The sequence below is a fragment of the Vanessa tameamea genome, chromosome 24, assembly GCF_037043105.1.
Source record: "Vanessa tameamea isolate UH-Manoa-2023 chromosome 24, ilVanTame1 primary haplotype, whole genome shotgun sequence".
In the NCBI taxonomy this organism is placed as follows: Eukaryota; Metazoa; Arthropoda; class Insecta; order Lepidoptera; family Nymphalidae; genus Vanessa; species Vanessa tameamea.
In genome coordinates, this window is record NC_087332.1 from 1,690,244 (window position 1) to 1,709,832 (window position 19,589).

The window sequence follows — 19,589 nt, forward strand, 5'->3', positions numbered from 1 at the left end:
GCGTAGTGAAATATGCTCCAAACCTTCTCCTCAAAGGGAGAGGAGGCCTTAGCCCAGCAGTGGGAAATTCAGAGGCTGCTAATGTAATGTATGTAATGATGTAAATGTATTATAAAATTTTTTTTTTTTTTTTGTCATATGTGTGGACTTGACGGTAATGACTTTTACCCAGGGACATTAACGCTGTAAGAAATATAATCGCCATGCGCCACCGATCTTAGAAACTAAGCAATTATGTTTCTTGTTGCTTTAATTGCAATACTTTTAAATATTATAATTTTAATATAACCGTTACAAGGCCGACGTGGATAGCTGCACAATAATTACGCGTTACTTACTTTCAAACAGCTCTGGCATCTCGCAGCGACAGCCTGCAGTAGGAGCCCCGAGGCCCCGGCGGCCTGCTGGACCTTCCCCAACAGGTTCCGAACGACGTCCTCGTTGAACTGCGACACGAGGATGTGTACTCGGTTCACTAGTAACCACGTCAGGTGAACTGCTTCGGATAGCCCGTTATCTAGCTGGGAATTAAAAAATAGTATATTTAAATTTTTATTTATTAATGTAATCATTATAATAATTTTAAGGGTTTTTTATAATTTACAAATGAATGGAGTAATTTTAGTCAGATCCACTTAATATTTAAATATTTTAGGATCATGATTTAAAAAGGTAAGAAACAGTGCTTTTCTTGAAAAGAAATGAAAATATTTAAGTCTATTTGATAACAATTCTTTAATACGGAGCCTGTAGCTTGTAGATACAGGGGTTTGCTCGTGTTTAAGGGGATGATGGTCAGGTGTAAGGAATATAAAGTAGCTTGTCCTTCCTTTATTCATATCAAACTTCATCGAAATCGGTTCAGTGATTTAAAAAGTCAGAGATACTTTCGCATTTATAATATTAGTACAGACGAGGAGTACACTTACAAAGTATTCACAATAGGCCATGACGCAGGCCGTCTGCAGCAGATCGACCCTCAGCAGCGCCGTGTCGCCGCTGTCCGCACTCAGCGGCAAATTGCGAGCGAATCCTATTAGTTTGTGCCAATATTTATGAGATAGGAAGTTCAATCTGAAAGAAAAGTACTGTTAAACAAGGTAACAGGCTAATAAAATCCCTTCTTGGCAAAGGTTTAATGCATCACACTACTCGGTTAGTTAGTATTTCTTGTTGAACCTTTTGTTCGTACTTTAATTGGTTCTAGCACTTCGTGAAAGCCCGTCTGAGTAGGTATATATTCTACCACTGAACATCAATTATATTTGTAATTTTATCCAATTTGAATTTTTTTTTTTTTTATATTTAACACAATTTAATTTTCTGAGGGTCTATCAGTTCTGACGGTATTATACCGACCACGGTGATATTTTACTTAACGGTAAGGTCGGTCTGGTAGGTAACACCCATTTATTTTATACTCTACCGCCAAACATCGATACTCATTGTTTTTGTGTTTCGGTTTGAAAGGTTTATTTAATCACAGGGGACATAACATCATAGTTCCAAGGATTGTTAACGCATTGGCGATGTAAAGAACGGTCAAAATTTCTTACGCCGCCAATTTATATGGGCAATTGTGACCACTTATCCGTCCGCATAGTAATGTTTTTTTTTTTTTTAATTCCTGTTGATAACCATAAACATTTTTTTTTAATCTTTATTTAATTAAGGGACTTATATTTATACAAAATATGTCAGTCCCATTGTTCTCTTACAATTTACCATATCTAATACAATATAATAACAACTTATTTCTAGAGATAACCATAAATATTTATGTCTGTCTATAACGTCATAATATAATAATCCTTGGAGTTCCAGATAATACATTGCTTGAAATAAATTCACATTAATATTTAGAGGTCAATCTATGAATGTATTTTTAGATGTTGAAAAAGGGTAAAGGGTACTGAATTTCTTGCCGGTTCTTCTCGGTAGAATCTACATTCGGAACCGGTAGTAGCTTTACTTAATATAGTTTGTTAAATGACGACTCAAAAGTGCTTGTAAAAGCCTACTTGAATAAAGTATGTTTTCATTTTGATTTTTTGATATTTCATAACAAACTACGTTATATAAAAAACATTGATCCATTAACACTAAGTTTTACAAAGCTCACTCACCTTATCAACAAATGTGACCAATGAACAGTAATCAGAGGCAGTCTATGGGCAGATCTCAAACATATCAAATTCAATGTATCCAAAGGAATGTTTTCCTCGGGACTGTAAAGGCCCGTGTTTAGACCACTTTGTTCGTTGTGTAGGATCGTTTGAGCAGTTTTAGCTGTGAGAGGGAACAGACAGCCATCTGAAAAAATTAACAGGTTTAGCCATAGTGGGAAGTAAGCTTTGAAATAGTGTAAGGAACCCCTCCCTTGTGGGTTAAGTTTTCTTGAAAAAATTATTCATAATTTAAAGAAAATTTATTGAACATAAATAATAATCAAAAATATATATATACGATTTATACTCACTCGTCAAATGAAGCATATGCTTAGCCTGTACAATGATATTTACACATACAGAGTACATTAAACGATTTTGAACTTTATCGTCATCGTCATCAAGATTGATATTCGCTTGGAAATCATCCATTTCGATAATCGCATACGTCAACGTTTTAAAAAGAAATCGGACTAGAATAACATCTGGGGAGAGGTTCGCGCAGGTTTCGTTAACGTTTTGAACGTTCAGCGGATCGACGTTGGGTTTCACGTTGAAAAATATAGACTGGGGTGAGATGCAAGTCGATTTCAAATAATTTATTGAGAGCAATATCTCGCTTTCCGGTATCAGGACTAAGACTTTACGTAGCAGTACCATTATTATGGTCAAGTAACGGAGCTTCAGTTTTCTGGGAGTTGTCTCCTGAAAAATATAATGTCATTTTTAAATAAAAGCGATTTTCATTAATATTTCTGTTCTCACAAATCTCTACATTTTTTAATTAAAAATTTACTTGGTGTTTTTGGTTGATTCCCTCTGGGTAGGCATACATGGTGTATTGCTGTTTTGAGGGAGAAATTCTGATGATAGGGATCAGATATTCTACCTCAAAACAGCAATACTAAGTATTCTTGTGTTTCGGTTTGAAAGGCGAGGGTGCCAGTGTGATTACAGGCACAAGGAACATAACATCTTAGTTCCCAAGGCTGTTGGAGCATTGAGGATGTAAGGAACCATGGTTAATATTTCTTACAGCGCCTATGTCATTAGTCAGTTGTGACAAAATTCTCTTCATATGGCCAATTTGCCCATCCACATATATATCATAAAAAATATTTAAACCACTAATCAAAATTAAAACGCAAAATGGATAAATAGTTTTCCATTTTCCTATACACAATTTCTTATATTTTTAAACAAAATATTAATAATTAATTCTAAATCGGTACAATTTATCATCTATTATTAATATTAAATCTAGATTTAGGCGCGTCAACTTCATGACAAGAACTGTAGTCGCTGAGAACACGTCGAGCTTTTATCGATAAATAACGTATCATCAGAATATTTACGATTCAATGATTATAAAATAAAAAAAAAACTGTTACCTGATCAAGTTCAATAACATGTGTTTTAGTTTCTTATAAATATACTTGAATTATAATTATAAAAACGACTGCTTCTCCTATTTATCGGTAAAAGCTCGACATATTTCTGGGAGACGATTACCATCATCATGAAGGGTAATTTAACTAAGAAGCTAACAGTAATTACACTCACCTGATCCAATGGCGCTTTGAACAATATCTTCAAGAGTATTTCAACACGTGTCTGTTCTAACAGCACATCTCTATATAGAGACTGTAGCAATGTTTCCAAGGACTCTACCGCATGAATGGAGTCGCACTCCACACTTCTCTCACTGAGCAAGTTCAGTAAGGTATCGCTGGCTAGCTCGGACCAGCGGTAGTAACTCTCTGGGTGTTCTTGGGATAGCGATAGCACACATGAAACTAGATTCAATACCTATGATACACAAAAAAAAAACATTACAATAATAATAATATTTTATTTTTCACATACAAAAATAAATATCAATTAATTATTAATATTACCGAATTATACATAACACGATAAGACTGCAAATCGCAATTTTGTATATATAATTCATCTTGTGCTCAGCAGCGAAGGATAACATTGTGTGAAAACCTGCAACGTGTTTCCAGCAACTCGCATTCGAGAAGCGTGGTGGAGGCAAGCTCCAAGCCTTCTCGTCAAAAGGGAGAGGCCTTCACCCAGTGTGTCCATTGACAGGCTGTTACTTACTCCAAACAAAGTAGTAGCACAACCAAACAAGAGCCAAGTGAATTCCAAGACCAACCTTAGGCTGATGCATAGTTTTCTGCAGCATGTAAAACAAAACTTCTCTCGTGGCTTGCGCCTCTTGCTGCTGAGCTCTCCCCAATACGGTGCCACCTTTACAAACGAAACGTTCATCATAATATGAACAAAAACGACATATGTCCATTTAACACTCTTTTTTCTAGTTTGATAGTACATATGCATCAAGTCACTTGGACGTCAAACGAACATCGTAATTACAAATCGGAGTCAAGATTTATCGATTTACTAGAGAGTTTCTAATATATTTAGTTGCATATGCCACAATTAATTCTGCCATCAAACCGCATTGGAACTGCGTTATGGGATAAACTCCAAATCATTCTGCTTAAGACGGAAGCTATCTCCTAGCATAATCATCTTACTTAACAACATCATAGTGTTATATAAGAGTTACATGTGTCGGAAAAGTGTAACTACTGAGTTTCTTGACAGTTCCTCTACATCTACATTCCTAACCGGAGGTAGCTCTACTATTTATATACTTCTGAAAGAGGCCAAAGGTACTTCTAAAAACCTACTCGAACAAAGTATATTTTGATTTATATTTCAGACAATATTTAATGTAATCTAGCTTCTAATTATGATATTTAATACTGTTAAATTGTGACGCAAAGTAACTCGCCTCCCATATTGCTGAACACGCGAACCGCAACAGGCTCCAGTCCAGCGATGCACTCGTCCTGCGCTCCGGACGCCATCAGCCCGTCGCACAGCTGTATCAACTGTAATGACATTACCTTACTATCACGTTGCTCCAGTTAACTCGTATTTCGATTCGGGTAAACAAAATGTTATATTATATTGTACCAAAAAATCTTAGAAGCAGCAGAAATTGGAAAATTACGGTACTTTTTTTTATAAACAATCCGGGTAGGTATATATCTCCACTCCACCTGATGGTGAGTGGTAGTGGATTCCAAACAGGAAGACGGCCAGTACGGTTAGCGAGATTGAACTGCACTAGTCCTCGCCATTAACATTCCCGTGCGTATAATTCACGTTAAGCCATTGCTTCCATGTTGCATGTGAGATGGATTGCGACGCCAATAGGAGTTTGATTTACAAAATAAAACTAACCTTAGGAATTTCAATTATTTGCTTAGTGTGATGTTTCGAAGAGGAAAGTTGCACCAAAAACAATAGAATACTGTTGACGAGCTCGCAGCAATTCCTGAAAGAGAAACATTAAAACGATAAATAAAGCGTCAAAAGCGCAAAGGTTTAAGGGCCTCCTAGCGATGTAGAGATTCGCAGGATCGATTCTAACCCCTTGGGCTATTGTCGGCCCCACTCCCAACACAGGTGATAAGCTTAAATCGAGGGACAAATAGGAATATCAGTAATGGTATTGCTACTATTATTTTTAAAATAAAATAAACATTTGTATTAAAATCTCTAGTTGCAAGTTTTTTTTTTCTGAAATTTAAACAATTGTGATTAGGATATTAAGTTTACATTGAATTTGCATTATTGTTATGGAAATAACCATACGTTGCCATTCTAAGAAAGGCAAATAAATTCTTAATACAAGCCCATATAAAAAAAAAAAAGACCAAAAATTTACCTATATTGTATGTTAAGAATTACAACATTTTTGCCGGTTCTTTTGAATAGAATCGACATCCAAAACGGATCGTAACGTTTAACGGACTTGCAGCTATATAAGCAAAAAAGATGTGTAACATTATCAGGGTTTATAGAATACGTATGAAATTTCTCCGTAACTTACATGCCTGAACAGATGCATCTGGATGTACAGGGCATCGTCTGAATCCTCACGTCATCCCGAATGACATGGGGTATAAGTTCTTTTTTTAAAACAGCAATCAAAATTCCGGCAAAATGACAGTCACGATTTTTATTGTTTTAATTATTACCTACACTTCAACTATTCAACTAAAAAAAGAAAGTCATTTAAATAAAACGTTGTTTATCAATATTATACATACGGAATTTCATGCTGTTCGACGAGATCGAGTTGCTTCATCAGGAAGCCGATAAAAACTTGGTCGCTATCCAGCATGCAGTAGTTGACTCGTAGAGCCAGCAGCTGACACAGCAGACGGAGAACTGCGCACTGCAGCGGAATGTCGTTCTGCATTGTGTAACTCTGTAATGATAGAAATCTTATAGCCGGCAAAGGAAAATGTCACCAGCGGTTATAGCCCAGGAAAGCTAATTTGTTGTTTTATGGTATGACAGGCGGAAGGGCGAATAACCTACCTGATGGTCAGTGGTCAGACGGATCGGACGGACGATACTCAAATGTTGTCAAATTCAATAATGACTATTTTTTTTGTCTGCCGTATCGTTACAGATAATAGAATTTTAAATACCGTTAGAAAAATATTTAAAAATTTAGTTGAAAAACAAAACTTACCTTTAGAGATTGGATGACGACAGGTTCGAACAATCGAATGTACCTCTCCAATTCCTTCTTATTAGTACTCCACTTCCGATCTGTACGGTTCTTGGAAAAATTCTCCATCATCATGAGGAGGTGCCTCTCGTCCATCATCCTCGGATTCTTACTATCCAGGGACAGTTTCTGACTGGAACTCGAGCTGATACTACTCTTGTCATCCTCAATTAATTTCAAGGAATTCACCAACATCACATCTTGAAAGAAATTAAGGCTTTCATCGTTGAGGTTCTTTGTGGCAATACTCATAAAGTCTGAGTATTGATTTATCATGTTGGTACCAAAAAGACACTTTAATAGCTGAGTCACACAGTAGACGGTTTGATCTGGGCAAAGGGGCATTAAGACTTTGAGGTAATATAAGATCTCTTCGGTCACCGGACCGAATTCTCTCTCTGTTGATAGTTCTAGCTGTATGGCTAAGCAGTTGAGCGTCGTTGATAAAAATTCGTGGAATATACTGTTCTTTGGCTCTAGATTTATCTGAAAATAAATAGATTTTTGTTACTTATATATGTGTATGTGCCCTGCTCATAGCAAACATTACACAATTACCTACTTCTATCCCTTTCTTTCATAAGCCAACACCAAAAGCAAAAAAGAGACGGCACAGACAAATCGAACTTAATAACTTATAAAACTACGCTACAACTTACTAATATTAATAATAATAAAAATATTTTATGTTTTCTGAATTACTACCACAATCTAATTAAAAAAATGTATTAATGATCTTTATTTTTGTTTTATAATATATTTAACTTTTACACTTCATATGCAATATGTTTACAATGATTGCGAAAACAAACCTTATGATTAGAGTACGTAGCTCTCAAATTCTCATACAGCTTCATGTAGAAGGGGTCATTAAAGAAATGCCCTGCGAAGTTTGCCTTTAGACTGGCCGCAGGCGTGTGCGGCTTTTTTCTTAGAGATCCTTTGTCTTCTGATTCTGATGGTATGCTATTTTTTCTAGGGATTGTTTCTGAAAAATGAAGAATTATATAAACTCTTGATAATATCTTATACAAAAAATCTATTCTGGCAATTATTCTTAACATTGTCGATTCAAATACGGTTAAGAATATTAGTATTATTATGTAGTTATTAGTATTTATGGGTGCTAAATAATACCAATACTTGATTGAATAATTTAATTTATCTTACCTCAAAAGCAAGAATAAATAAACACTAAGCGATCAGATAACTTTTCTATTATTATCCTGTATATATTTATTAAAATTATCCTACTTTATTGTAGGACTTGGTACAAGCCCATATGGGTACGTACCACACACTCATCACCGATTCTACCCACAAAAACCAATACTTAGTATTATTGTGCTCGGTTTGAAGGGTGAGTGAGTCAGTTTAACTACGGGCACAAAGGACATAACATCTTAGCTCCCAAGTATGATAGTGAATTGGCTATGTAAGGATATTAATATCTCTTATATCGGTGACCACATTTCATAAGGTGGCCAATTCGTCAGTCCGTCTGTCTATATAAATTAAAACCACTAAATAAATACTGACCTTGAGTTTTCCTTCTAACCGGACTCCCGGGTAAAGCAATCCCACTCTTATTTAGATGTACATTAGGATTAACTTCCTCTATCAAATGGACTAACACATTCAACATTTTCAATGTAACTTGAAGGAACTTCTCAGCTAAATTAGCGACCTTCTGATTTTCCAAATGTTGCCATTTTTCCTTAGTTTCTTGAGTATCGCGTTCGAATATATCCCTATTTGTCGTCCTGCTACGCATTATATTGTGGATTTCCACTGAAATTTAAATTAATTACTTTTAAAATTACTTTAAGACATTATGATTTATGTTTTAATATGCAATAATACCATAAGTATGAATATATAAGAAATTGTTATCTCGTAAGTCAAACGAAACCGTTTGACTCATGCTTATATTTATTTTTGATAAAATGACTATTTTTTGTGAGTTTGACAAAAAAAATTAATTTTAGAAAACAAAATTATTCGATGTCTGTAATGCTTACCCAGAAGTTCAGAACAAGTGAACATGTTCAAATCAAAATTGTTAAAACGAAGTGTTCTTGGAATATTCTAGAAAGAAGTGTATATCATAGCAACATACCTGGATAAACCAAACGGCATATATCAAGCAGCATTGTCCTCACATTGACGTTACCATTACAATAGTCTAGGTTATCTAGACAATAGCCCAATAGGCCTTGACTTGAATATGCCTCCGTGTGCTTCCAGGGTGACCAGCTATGACATATTAATTTCAATGTCTCGAGTAAGCCTTGCTAAAAGGATAAACGGTTCAAATTTGTATCAATCACTTCAATCAAATGTTATATACAAACATCGCTAGAAAATCTATAAGTTTCAGATATTCTAATAAATGACTTTGCTAATCTACTAAAGATATATCGGTGATTAAGCTACAAATCTTATTACTTAACAAGAAAAGAGGTTTCATTTAATTTTCAAAATTTTCTTAGTACGTTGATATACCGTACATTCAACTTCGTTTTGTTGATGGCAATACGTGCGCTAAATTGCAACTACATGCATTCGCAAACAGTTGCACGAAAAAAGTCGTCGTAAACTTTTTAAATCTATCAACGAAGTCAATTGGTCTGAATATCTGATTTAGTTCTTATACACGAATGTTCTGATGTCTGACACAAAATCACTTCGTGATTTGTAAAAGTAGGTAAAGTTTAGGGAGTTGTATATTATGGATACGCATTTTAACTATACTTTCTTAACCTACTAAGCAACGTTATATCATCGTAATAGGACTGTCAAAATCAATCAATCAAAATCAAAATACTATATTCAACTTTGCTTTAACAAGCATTTTGAAACGTTGTTTTACAGAACTATATTAATCGTAAAGCTACCACTGGTTGGAAATGTATATTCTAGCGGGAAGAACTAGCAAGAAACTCAGTAGATACTCTTTTCCAGCATTCGAAATACATTATGTGAGTTAAATAAAAATAAATTTAACATCCTGGCTGTCAACAAATATTAGTTGCACGTTTTTTATCATCCATATAATCTTGTGTCGAATAATATGCCTTATTTGCTAACAAATAAATACTATCTTCAAAAACATACACCGATTTATTAATAGTTCGAATATCTTTCATACATATAGACGTTCTAAACGAATTAAACTTAAAATATACTCACTGAATAGCTCTTGCAATTCGACGCCATCAATCTCCCGACCAAGTCCCCGACGATCGTCATCAAACTGTCAGTATTTTCTAGAATCTTCCCAACCTTCAACTGTTCAGGTATATCGTTGTAGAAATATATATCCCTCACTAAGTCTAAAGCTAGTCCGTGCGTGTCGAATGTGAATATTTTACTGTTTTCTTTAGACATCTGAGCCATCATCGTTATGGGTGTGGCTCGTCTCGATGGATAAATTTTTGGTACAATGCTGGAATTTGTAAACTCAGTTGATTTTTTTGTATATATCATTAATTATTATTAGATAACACTTGTTAATATGAATGTTAAAGATTTCAAAGTCACCCTAATAAAATAAAATTTAAAAACAACAGGCTGTAATTTTTTCCAGTACATAAAACATTTTGTACAGTAACTTTATCTAAGAGTATCATTTAAACTGACGACCTTATTAATACAACCTGTATAGTCGGGTGAAAGATGAACATAGATTTATCTCTTTCTTTCTTTACCTATTTGTCATTCAAAAGAAAAAGACGAACAATGGTTACATGTATACTCGTGAGTAGGTTATTGTGTAAGCCCGTCTGGGTATGTACGATCCACTTATCAGATGTTTTACCGCCAAACAGCAATACTCAGTATTGCTGTGGCAGGTGGTTGTTGGTTTAAAGTGCCAGTGAATCAGTTTAATTGTTGACGCAAGGGACTTAACGTATTAGCTCCTAAGGTTTATAATATTTTTATAGCGCCAATATCTATGGTCGATAGTGACCACTTACCATCAGCTGACCCATTTGCCCATCCATGGAATGGGTATCTGTATGTATGGGATATCTCTCCTCTAAGACGAAACACTTGACTGATTTTACTTAACACAATCCTACCTCGATATCGCCTGCGCCGCTGCCGTCCGAACTTTCTGATCTTGATCGGCTAACAAGTGCAGTAACGCGTCCATTACGAGTTTACTTCGAGATAAATAATCTGGATGTAATGTGAATAATCTGAAATGTAATAAATATTTGTACACAACAATTATAACAAAGATTATCAATTTTTGCGTTGTATTAATAGTGGGGAAGAAAAGAGGCCGAATGCACTCCACTCTGTACACAGTAATGCTTAATTTTTTTGTGTAAAAGTTATCTTGACTATATTTATATAGTAACAGAGTAGAAGACTTGGGACTTATTCCTTCACGATGCTCAAATGCGATTAGTGGCAGAATGACATTGAAATTAGACACATGCTGATTTCTTCATAACATTTTCCTTCACCGCTGAGCAGGATAAAAATTAAGCATCAAAATTCCGTGGAACCTGTCTGCGTTTGAACCCACTATCATCGGTTAAGAAGCGGCTAACTAATTAGCCATCTAATCATAAATATCCTTAGCAATAACACTTTCGGTTTCGAAAGGAAATTAAATCATTATAATTACAAGCACAAGGGACAATAAGGGCCGAGACCCAAACACGCGATACGCCATATCGTAATCATATCGTGTAATATACACGGATAATGTTTACAATAGCATTATATAGTCAATTTGGATACGAGCGAAGTCTCACGTCTCAGTCTCTTAATAACTCACTTGAAAACCTTCTCAACCTTTTTTTATATTAGAAAGAAAAAAATGAATAAACTTATTATTATTCTTATAAGAACTTTTGAAAATGTGATTTTTTTTTAGTAAATATATATATGAATAAAATTCCAACTTACTTTTGATACGGTAGCGATTCATAAAACTTAACAAGATTGACTCTACACAGCCAGTACCCGTTGTACTGTACGCTGATGAGGGAATTCAAAGCGTCGCTCAGCAGACACCAGTGCACACTCTCGCTCAGAGCCGCCGACAGCCCACCCAGGGACGACAGTGTGTGGTTCACTGTTGAATGAATCTCATCTGATAGTCCCTAATAAAAAATTAGAGCCCTCAATAAAAACATGCTAATACATAATAATTGTATGTACAAATGTACATATATAACATCAAAAGATTATGCCGTAATACATGTAACTCTACTGGTTTATGTGCGCGCCAGTAAAACACTCAGACGGCATGTCTATTCCGACCATCTCCAATTGGTTTAATTTAAACAAAGCTTTAATTCATTCTACTGAACCTTCCTCTTGATTACTCCGTCCATTAGTAAAGACTGTAATAAAACTCGTTAGGTAGTGTGAAATGTTTTTAGCAAATTAAATGTATTATTCATTTGATAGAATAATTAAACTATACGTATTTGTAAGAACATACTCAAAATTCAAACATTATGACAGTGACTAGAATATTTATAAATTTAAATAATAAAAATAAAAATCATTGTTCTCTTTTTAGGTTTGTACACTTTAAATTCCAAACAGGTGAGTGAATCACTCGATCAAAAAATATTAATTTGGATTTAAATCATCATTCAATTTATCTTAATATTATATCATAATAATAATTCACTTACTTTCAAAATGATGTCCATTAACTTTTCCACACTAATAACCTCACTGACGTCCTTACACAACAGATTATAATTGCGCCATCTGTTGTAATCCCCGTGAGCCAAGTCAAATGCAGCAACCAAATAGTTTCCAATACAAACCCTCACTAACCCCCTTATCTGAGGATCATTATGACTTTCTAGTAACAAGAACACATCGGACATATGCTGATATTCGAAATCACTTTTATCGTTGCTACTCTCGACATTATTATCGATATCCGGAACATCCCTACTATCGACTTCTTCCATACGTTTCAATTCCTTTTTCTCTCGTTTCTCCTCTTTCAATTCTATTGTATCCAAATTTGTCGTCGATTCGCCGAAATGGTCAAATTTCATGTCCAAATCTATACTCGAAGACAGTACGTCCCCACTGCTGGACATCGGGTACCCTGTGGATATATGATCGATACTTCCCGTCATATTGGAGTTAGTGGTGAAGTTACTGTTTGTCATATTGGGGTTAGTGCTGTCGGCGCTCAGACCGCTGGCAACTAAATCCTTGGCAAAGACTTTGCTGTCAAGGATGTTGCTCTGGACATCTTTGGAGCTCTTCAGTTCACTGTCCGTGGACTTCTCGAGAGATTTACTGTCTTTTTTAAATATGAGCTGAGAAGGACTGTCTGTGCTGCGGTTTAAGAGTTCCTGGCTCAAGGATTCCGTTATCGAATCCTGGTAACAGACGTTACGTTCGATTATAAATTCGTTTATGTGATCCGGATTCGAGTCTGTTCCTTCTGAAGATGCTAGAACAATGTTTATGGAATATTAATATTAATATCAGTTGTATACCATCGGGCATGGCTTAGGAACTTTGATATTCCATTTAATGACAGATTATTTAATTACAAGTGTGTTACAATTTTCTTAGAAACAAAAATAATTTAAGACGCCAACACAAGAAAACATTTCACGGTATGATGAACATAAAACTGAAAATTTCAAATGTACTTGTAAGTGCCTACTTGAATAAAACATATTTAGATTTTTAAAATTAGTCAGTAAACAGCTAAGATTTTTTTAAATTGCATATCTGTTAGTAACACATCACTCTTAACTTAGTCTTAAAGGGAGAATAGCTGGAAAGAGTTAGAGAAAGCTTTTGTTAGAAAACTTACTGAACCTGTCAATGCTAAAACTTATACACATTAACAAAATCAAAATACACTTCAAGTAGATCTTTACGAACCCTTTTTAAACGTCATTTTACAGAATTGTTTTCAACATAAAGCTATCAACGGTTCTGAATGTAGTTTCTACCGAGAAGAACCGGCCAGAAACTCAGTAGATACTCTTAACCATCATTTGAAATTTTAAAATTTATTTAATTCGTTGAAATTTATATATCCTGCCTGAAGGTCAACAAGTATAAGCTCCACGCTTTTCTATCAGATTACATAAATCTTGAGTTGAATAATTTACCTTATTTTTTAATTTCCCTTAACCGACACGATTTAACGGACGTTCGGGGTAGTCGGTTAACATTCAAATTTGTTTTTTTAGGACCGTTGGTTAATTGAGTAAAACAAAAGTATTTGCATAAGTTCGTGCGCGTCGAGTCGAGAGCCAACGATCACCAGTCGACGCGTACGCACTACGCGTGTATCCAAGCCGGTCGGCCGCACGGCAACGCGAGCTGGGCGCTTTATGCATACTACGAGTATCGCGCGGCTACGTATGCTATGCAAGAAGTAAGGATAAGCTTAGAACGCCAAGTTTCCGACTCCGCAAAGTCAATAAATCATTCTTGGGGCAAGGTATCCGCTTCTATAATAAAATTCCGCAGACATTTTTAACTTTGCCGTTTCATAGATTCGAATCGATTGTAAAAAATACATTGGTAAAGAAGGCATACTATTCGATACAACGATGGGACTGACATTTAGCTTTGTCGCTAAAAAGTCCCAAAAAAAACAGATAAAAAAAAAAAGATTATATTGATGATAAAAACTTCCAGGCAGGAGACATAACATACATATATAACTGTATTTAACTAACATGACTGTATTTTTAGATGTTGAAAAAGAGTAACTACTGAGTTTTTTGCCGGTTCTTCTCGGTAGAATCTACATTCCGAACCGGTGGTAGCTTTACTTCAAATAGTTTGTTAAATGACGATATAAAAGTGCTTGTAAAAGCCCACTTGAATAAAGTATATTTTGATTTGATTTGATTCATGCTTGTTAATTAATTAATTTGTTAAGTTTTATGTAACAAATATATAAAAATACTTAGATATCTGTTTAGTGTTTCGCGTGTGCGATGCGATGACGACTAACAATGAATATATAAATATACTTATAATTATAACATAAGTGTGAGGTCACCTACATTTATTAAATAATATACTTACTGTAAATACAAAACATACCAGAATAGTTCTGAAATTTGATATCTGCGTCCTTATCAACATACAACGTGACAGCTTGCGGGTACGCTCGCACTATCGCCGAGAGGCAGGTCAGAGCTGAAGACTTGACTGACACACGAACCGATCTAGAAACAACACACATGTAATATTTATAAAACATTGTGAATTGGGAAATATCTTAATATATTATCTATTTAATATAATATATTCTTACAAGAACTACCCCCTCCTCAACCTGGACCGAGGGGAAATCACATAAATACGGCAGAGCGCTTAGTAACGGGTTTAATGTTCGGTTGTCTGACGGTAATTGTGTTCGATTATAAATAAATAAATAAAGAAGTATAGGTTAGCCACTAGTGTTATTTTTTTTTATCTAATTAATCTTAGGGTTTGTTAGAATATTCTCTCTCTCACCTATCAGATATAATTCCTCCTTTATTACCAGTGAGCAGAAACTTAGACGTTAGAAGTCTTGCGCAGTATTTAAGTCGAATATCTTCATCCGTTGACGATCCAATATTGACCTAAAAAAAATTTAGCCATACATTTATATATCATTCGACGATTATGTTTTCCGTGTAATGCTATCTCGTGAATTTTATTTTTTGAATCTCTTTAACTTGTGCAGCATTCTTAATAAGACATTGTCGAACTTAATTATTTGTATTTTTTCTCCTTCTGACAACATTGTTTTGACATATGAAAGAAGAAAACGAAGCATTTTTTAAATAATAATCCATAGAAATCGGAGATGCTATAATTGGGTATTGAGATCTAATATTTTGGGTCCTTTGTGCCTGTATTTACTACTGTAATTTTTTTAAATATAAATTATAAATTACTGTAGATTTCTATGGATGATTATTTAAAAAAATGCTTCGTTTTCTTCTTTCATATGTCAAAACAATGTTGTCAGAAGGAGAAAAAACACAAATAATTAAGTTCGACAATGTCTTATTAAGAATGCTACACAAGTTAAAGAGATTCAAAGAGCTTAATCACCGTTCAAACCGGAACACAACAATATAAAGTATTGGTATTTGGCGGCGGAATGGGTGAATCTGACGAGTGGGGACGAAGGCAGACGGGGTTGCACAAATCCCTACCAGAAAATCTTATAATATTAATTATAGTTTAAAGTACAATGTATTAAAAAAAAACCTTTAGTTCGCCATCACGGGTGATGATCACGTCGTCATCAGTTCCGTCGTCCTCGTAATCTTGTAACTTCTCAGACAGTTCCTTGGATAGCTGCTCTGTATCCGGCATTTGGATGTCTGACTCACTTACTGGTGAATCTGGAGTCTATACAAGAATTATTTGAATTGTTTACTAAATTAATTTCACAGGGGGTAGTCACACTTCATATGGGAGCATCGTGTAAGTGCGTTTATCAAACAAAAAAAGGGTACGAATTTCTACTTACAAACCCTTTTGTTCAATCTGATCTTGAAACCAAACATTAAGAGTCGAACACTAAAAATATCCTGTATTAAAGCAATGTATATTACTTTTAGTGGTAATACTTATAATTTATGCATCGGAATACGAGGTGTTCATTTTGTTTATTTAGGAACCAAAGTCAGGACAATACTCGCGTCAGGAATATAACAGTTTTAATCATAAATGACGGTGGGCACACAACAAACAAAACAAGAGAGCGCGGCGTGCCTGCATGGCGAGGTCGTCCGAGCTGGCGCAGCGCTGCGGCAGCTGCAGCGCGCTGCCGAGCCGCAGCGCGCCGCTGAAGCTGAGCTCGGCGTCGCGGCACTCCAGCGGCGCCGCCCAGCGCGCCGACGCCGCGCTGCCGTGGCCTGCGGCCGAAACGCACTGTCGGCACTCTGCACGGGCTCAACTCGGGAGCGGGGCTCACATTGAAACCGGGGGACTCGAACCCCGGCCCTCGCTCTCTGAAACCTTGTAGGTTAGCCAGGAGACCATGTGCAGATGCGATCAAGCGATGAGGAAAGTATTGCCTATTCAACCACAAGAGAACATAAGCCAAATGAACAACATTTGACGTCGAATCGACGCCATATCGTTGACTGAATAATCTATGATATTCAATTATTCATTACGGGTTTGCGACGAAACTGTTATCGTAACTTTAAACGTAAAATAAATTTGGATATAATTAGTTAAGTGGAATACTTTTGTATCTATTCATATAATAAAATTGGAGTGTCTGTTTGTAATATTAAAATAACCACTTTTTACTAAATGCATATGTATGTATACACGGTACATATACCAAAATAACATTTTTTACAATTTTTGTCTGTCTGTCTGTTTGTTCCGGCTAATCCCTGGAACGGCTGAACCGATTTCGACGGAACTTTCACTGGCAGATAGCGGATGTAATAAGGAGTAACTTAGGCTACTTTTATTTTAGAATTATATATAGAATAAAAATAAAATCACGCTAAAATACAAACATAAATACAAACAACGCGCACGAAGTCGCGGGCACAGCTAGTCATAAATAAAGACATATAAATCAATGGCTGTTAGCAGTGTGGTGTAGTACAATATATCTGAGCTAACAGCAAATTGCATGGACGATGGAATACGTAAATCTAAGATTATCTATATCAATTTTTCGATTGGATTAGAGTACAGTCACGTAGCAGATGATTGCTTCAAATAAATTTATATAAACAAGTAAATTATACTAACTAATATTCCTTCTGTGCCCTTTCTCGGTCTGTCTATCATCGAGACACACCGGCCTGGGATGTTTTTCCAACAAGGCCCGCCTGTACTCATCTTTGGCCTGAGACAGCAACACAGAGAGACACTCTATCACCGTGTTCTGTATGTTGTGTTCCGTCGTCGACTGCTCGATGTAATGGACACAGAGCTGATATAACTGAAAAAAATAGTCGTGTGTGTGTGATCTGGTAAATACACTAATTTGTTCTTAATGGAATGTTCTTAAAGGACGAGCATATGGGCTACCCGATGATAAGTGGTCACCACCAACCATAGACAACGGCGCAGTACGAGAAATTAACCATTCCTTACATCGCCAATGTGCCACCAACCTTGGTAACTAAGATGTTATTTTTTGCCTGTAGTAACACTGCCTCACTCACCCTTCAAGCCGGAACGCAACAATTCTGAGTACTGTTGTTTGGCGGTAGAATATCTGATGGTGGTACCTACCCAGACGGGCTTGCACAAAGCCCTACCACCAAGTAAATATACACAAAACAATACAAACATTTAAAACCCACACATAAAGAAATATTTATTAAAGTAAAGTAACAGTCGATAAATGGACCATTGCGGGGTAAGGCCTCCTCTCCACTACGGAATGTTTGACATACATACATCTGGCAAAACTTCATTGAAATTAGACACGTGCAGGTTACCTCATTAACTAATTATTTATAAAGTATACCAGAATCCCAGAAATTACAGCAACTACAAAAGTAGTTTATAAAAAAAAAAAATCAAAATTGTACGAATGCATGAACTACAGTTATGAAACCAAATACAATTCTATTTTACCTCCAAAAAATCCTGAACAGTGAAGAGATCGTTTTCTCGAAACTTCGTTATATCGTTTATCTGAAATATGGCTTTGATGACGCAAAACCATCCGATAACCATTGAGTCATCTTGCGCTGAAGGCCACAGCTTTTCTGTTAATCATATTGAACCTTATTATTCATAACATAGAGTATATTTTAAATTATCAGTATGGGTCTAGGACTTCGTGAAAGATATCAAAATCACAGTGAATTACTCTTAAATCGAACTTTTTCTTGAGTCTTACTTATATTAATTTAAGTATACTCAAAACTGTTTTGGTTCCCCATTTTAACTCTCAAGCTAAGTGGTTTGTAGTATGATTGCGATCAAGCCAATGAGCCATCGCCACCCTGAGTGCAGAGAGTACAAAAAAATCTCTGGGAGCCTAGCGTTGGGAACGCTCCTCAGAAAGTTACTCAAAAATCGTTTTGGGAGATAGCCCAGAACCGAGGCGCTTGTTGTGTTTAATTCGGGGCTGAATACAAATTTTCAAATTGCTCGACACTTTTTACACCGCTGATACATAAATAAATTAATTTAATCACAATCAACGATTATTCAAAAAAATTTAACCCGAAAGAACTCAAGACTCATTACATGTCATTTATAGATATATCATTGATAAAGGTATTGAAAAAAATTATTACTCATCCTTAGGGCCAAAACACACATATAAACACAGATTTCAAGACACGACGTCACAACTTGCACATCAAAACGCACCACAATACGACGACGCCACACCGAATGTGTGTTGCTCTACCCTTACACCGTCAACACGCTATCTCCTGTACCAGTGTCTAGTTAAAATGCGAACTTACCAAATGTTTTCGATAGTATGTTAGTGAGTAAAGGTTCTCTGTGCGAACACAAGTGTGCGACACAATTTGCGATACCACGACGCACCGCTGGCTCTGAACTCTCCACGTGCATCAGCAGGGCCTTTGATAATTCTGCAAAGAATAATAATTTTTTAATATAATTTTCAGTACATATTACCACTTTATTATTACTTTAATTAAGTAAAGTATATTAAACTCTCTTTTTAAGCAATAAAGGAAAATCTATATTAGAATATACAATAACAGAAAACCCGATATTGTATGCTCTATAAGGATAATGACAGAAAATGAACTTTCAACATTTTCTTGAATGAAAAAATAGGTTCACTGCCAAACCATGAGTATTATTAGGAGTAC

At 35.6% G+C, this 19,589-nt stretch overlaps 2 protein-coding genes across 2 annotated transcripts in view; one reads left to right on the forward strand and one right to left on the reverse strand.

Moving 5' to 3' along the window:
• LOC113404864 (uncharacterized) overlaps positions 1-19,589 on the forward strand; it is a 295,398-nt gene that overhangs the window by 242,723 nt on the left and 33,086 nt on the right. The window lies entirely within an intron of this gene.
• The window catches only part of LOC113404859 (huntingtin), a 36,202-nt gene that overhangs the window by 12,890 nt on the left and 3,723 nt on the right, over positions 1-19,589 (reverse strand). Inside the window, exons 5-28 of the mRNA XM_064218814.1 lie at positions 19,212-19,343; positions 18,367-18,500; positions 17,530-17,722; positions 16,525-16,667; positions 16,015-16,158; positions 15,268-15,377; positions 14,851-14,975; positions 12,441-13,225; positions 11,701-11,897; positions 10,860-10,979; positions 9,967-10,222; positions 8,894-9,068; positions 8,314-8,565; positions 7,587-7,762; positions 6,736-7,260; positions 6,305-6,465; positions 5,433-5,526; positions 4,978-5,077; positions 4,333-4,427; positions 3,732-3,977; positions 2,480-2,873; positions 2,127-2,313; positions 930-1,074; positions 339-521 (exon numbers count right to left, since the gene is read on the reverse strand). Coding sequence (XP_064074884.1) covers positions 339-521; positions 930-1,074; positions 2,127-2,313; positions 2,480-2,873; positions 3,732-3,977; positions 4,333-4,427; positions 4,978-5,077; positions 5,433-5,526; positions 6,305-6,465; positions 6,736-7,260; positions 7,587-7,762; positions 8,314-8,565; positions 8,894-9,068; positions 9,967-10,222; positions 10,860-10,979; positions 11,701-11,897; positions 12,441-13,225; positions 14,851-14,975; positions 15,268-15,377; positions 16,015-16,158; positions 16,525-16,667; positions 17,530-17,722; positions 18,367-18,500; positions 19,212-19,343 — 5,072 coding nt within the window. The remainder of the gene's footprint in view (positions 1-338; positions 522-929; positions 1,075-2,126; positions 2,314-2,479; positions 2,874-3,731; positions 3,978-4,332; positions 4,428-4,977; positions 5,078-5,432; positions 5,527-6,304; positions 6,466-6,735; positions 7,261-7,586; positions 7,763-8,313; positions 8,566-8,893; positions 9,069-9,966; positions 10,223-10,859; positions 10,980-11,700; positions 11,898-12,440; positions 13,226-14,850; positions 14,976-15,267; positions 15,378-16,014; positions 16,159-16,524; positions 16,668-17,529; positions 17,723-18,366; positions 18,501-19,211; positions 19,344-19,589) is intronic.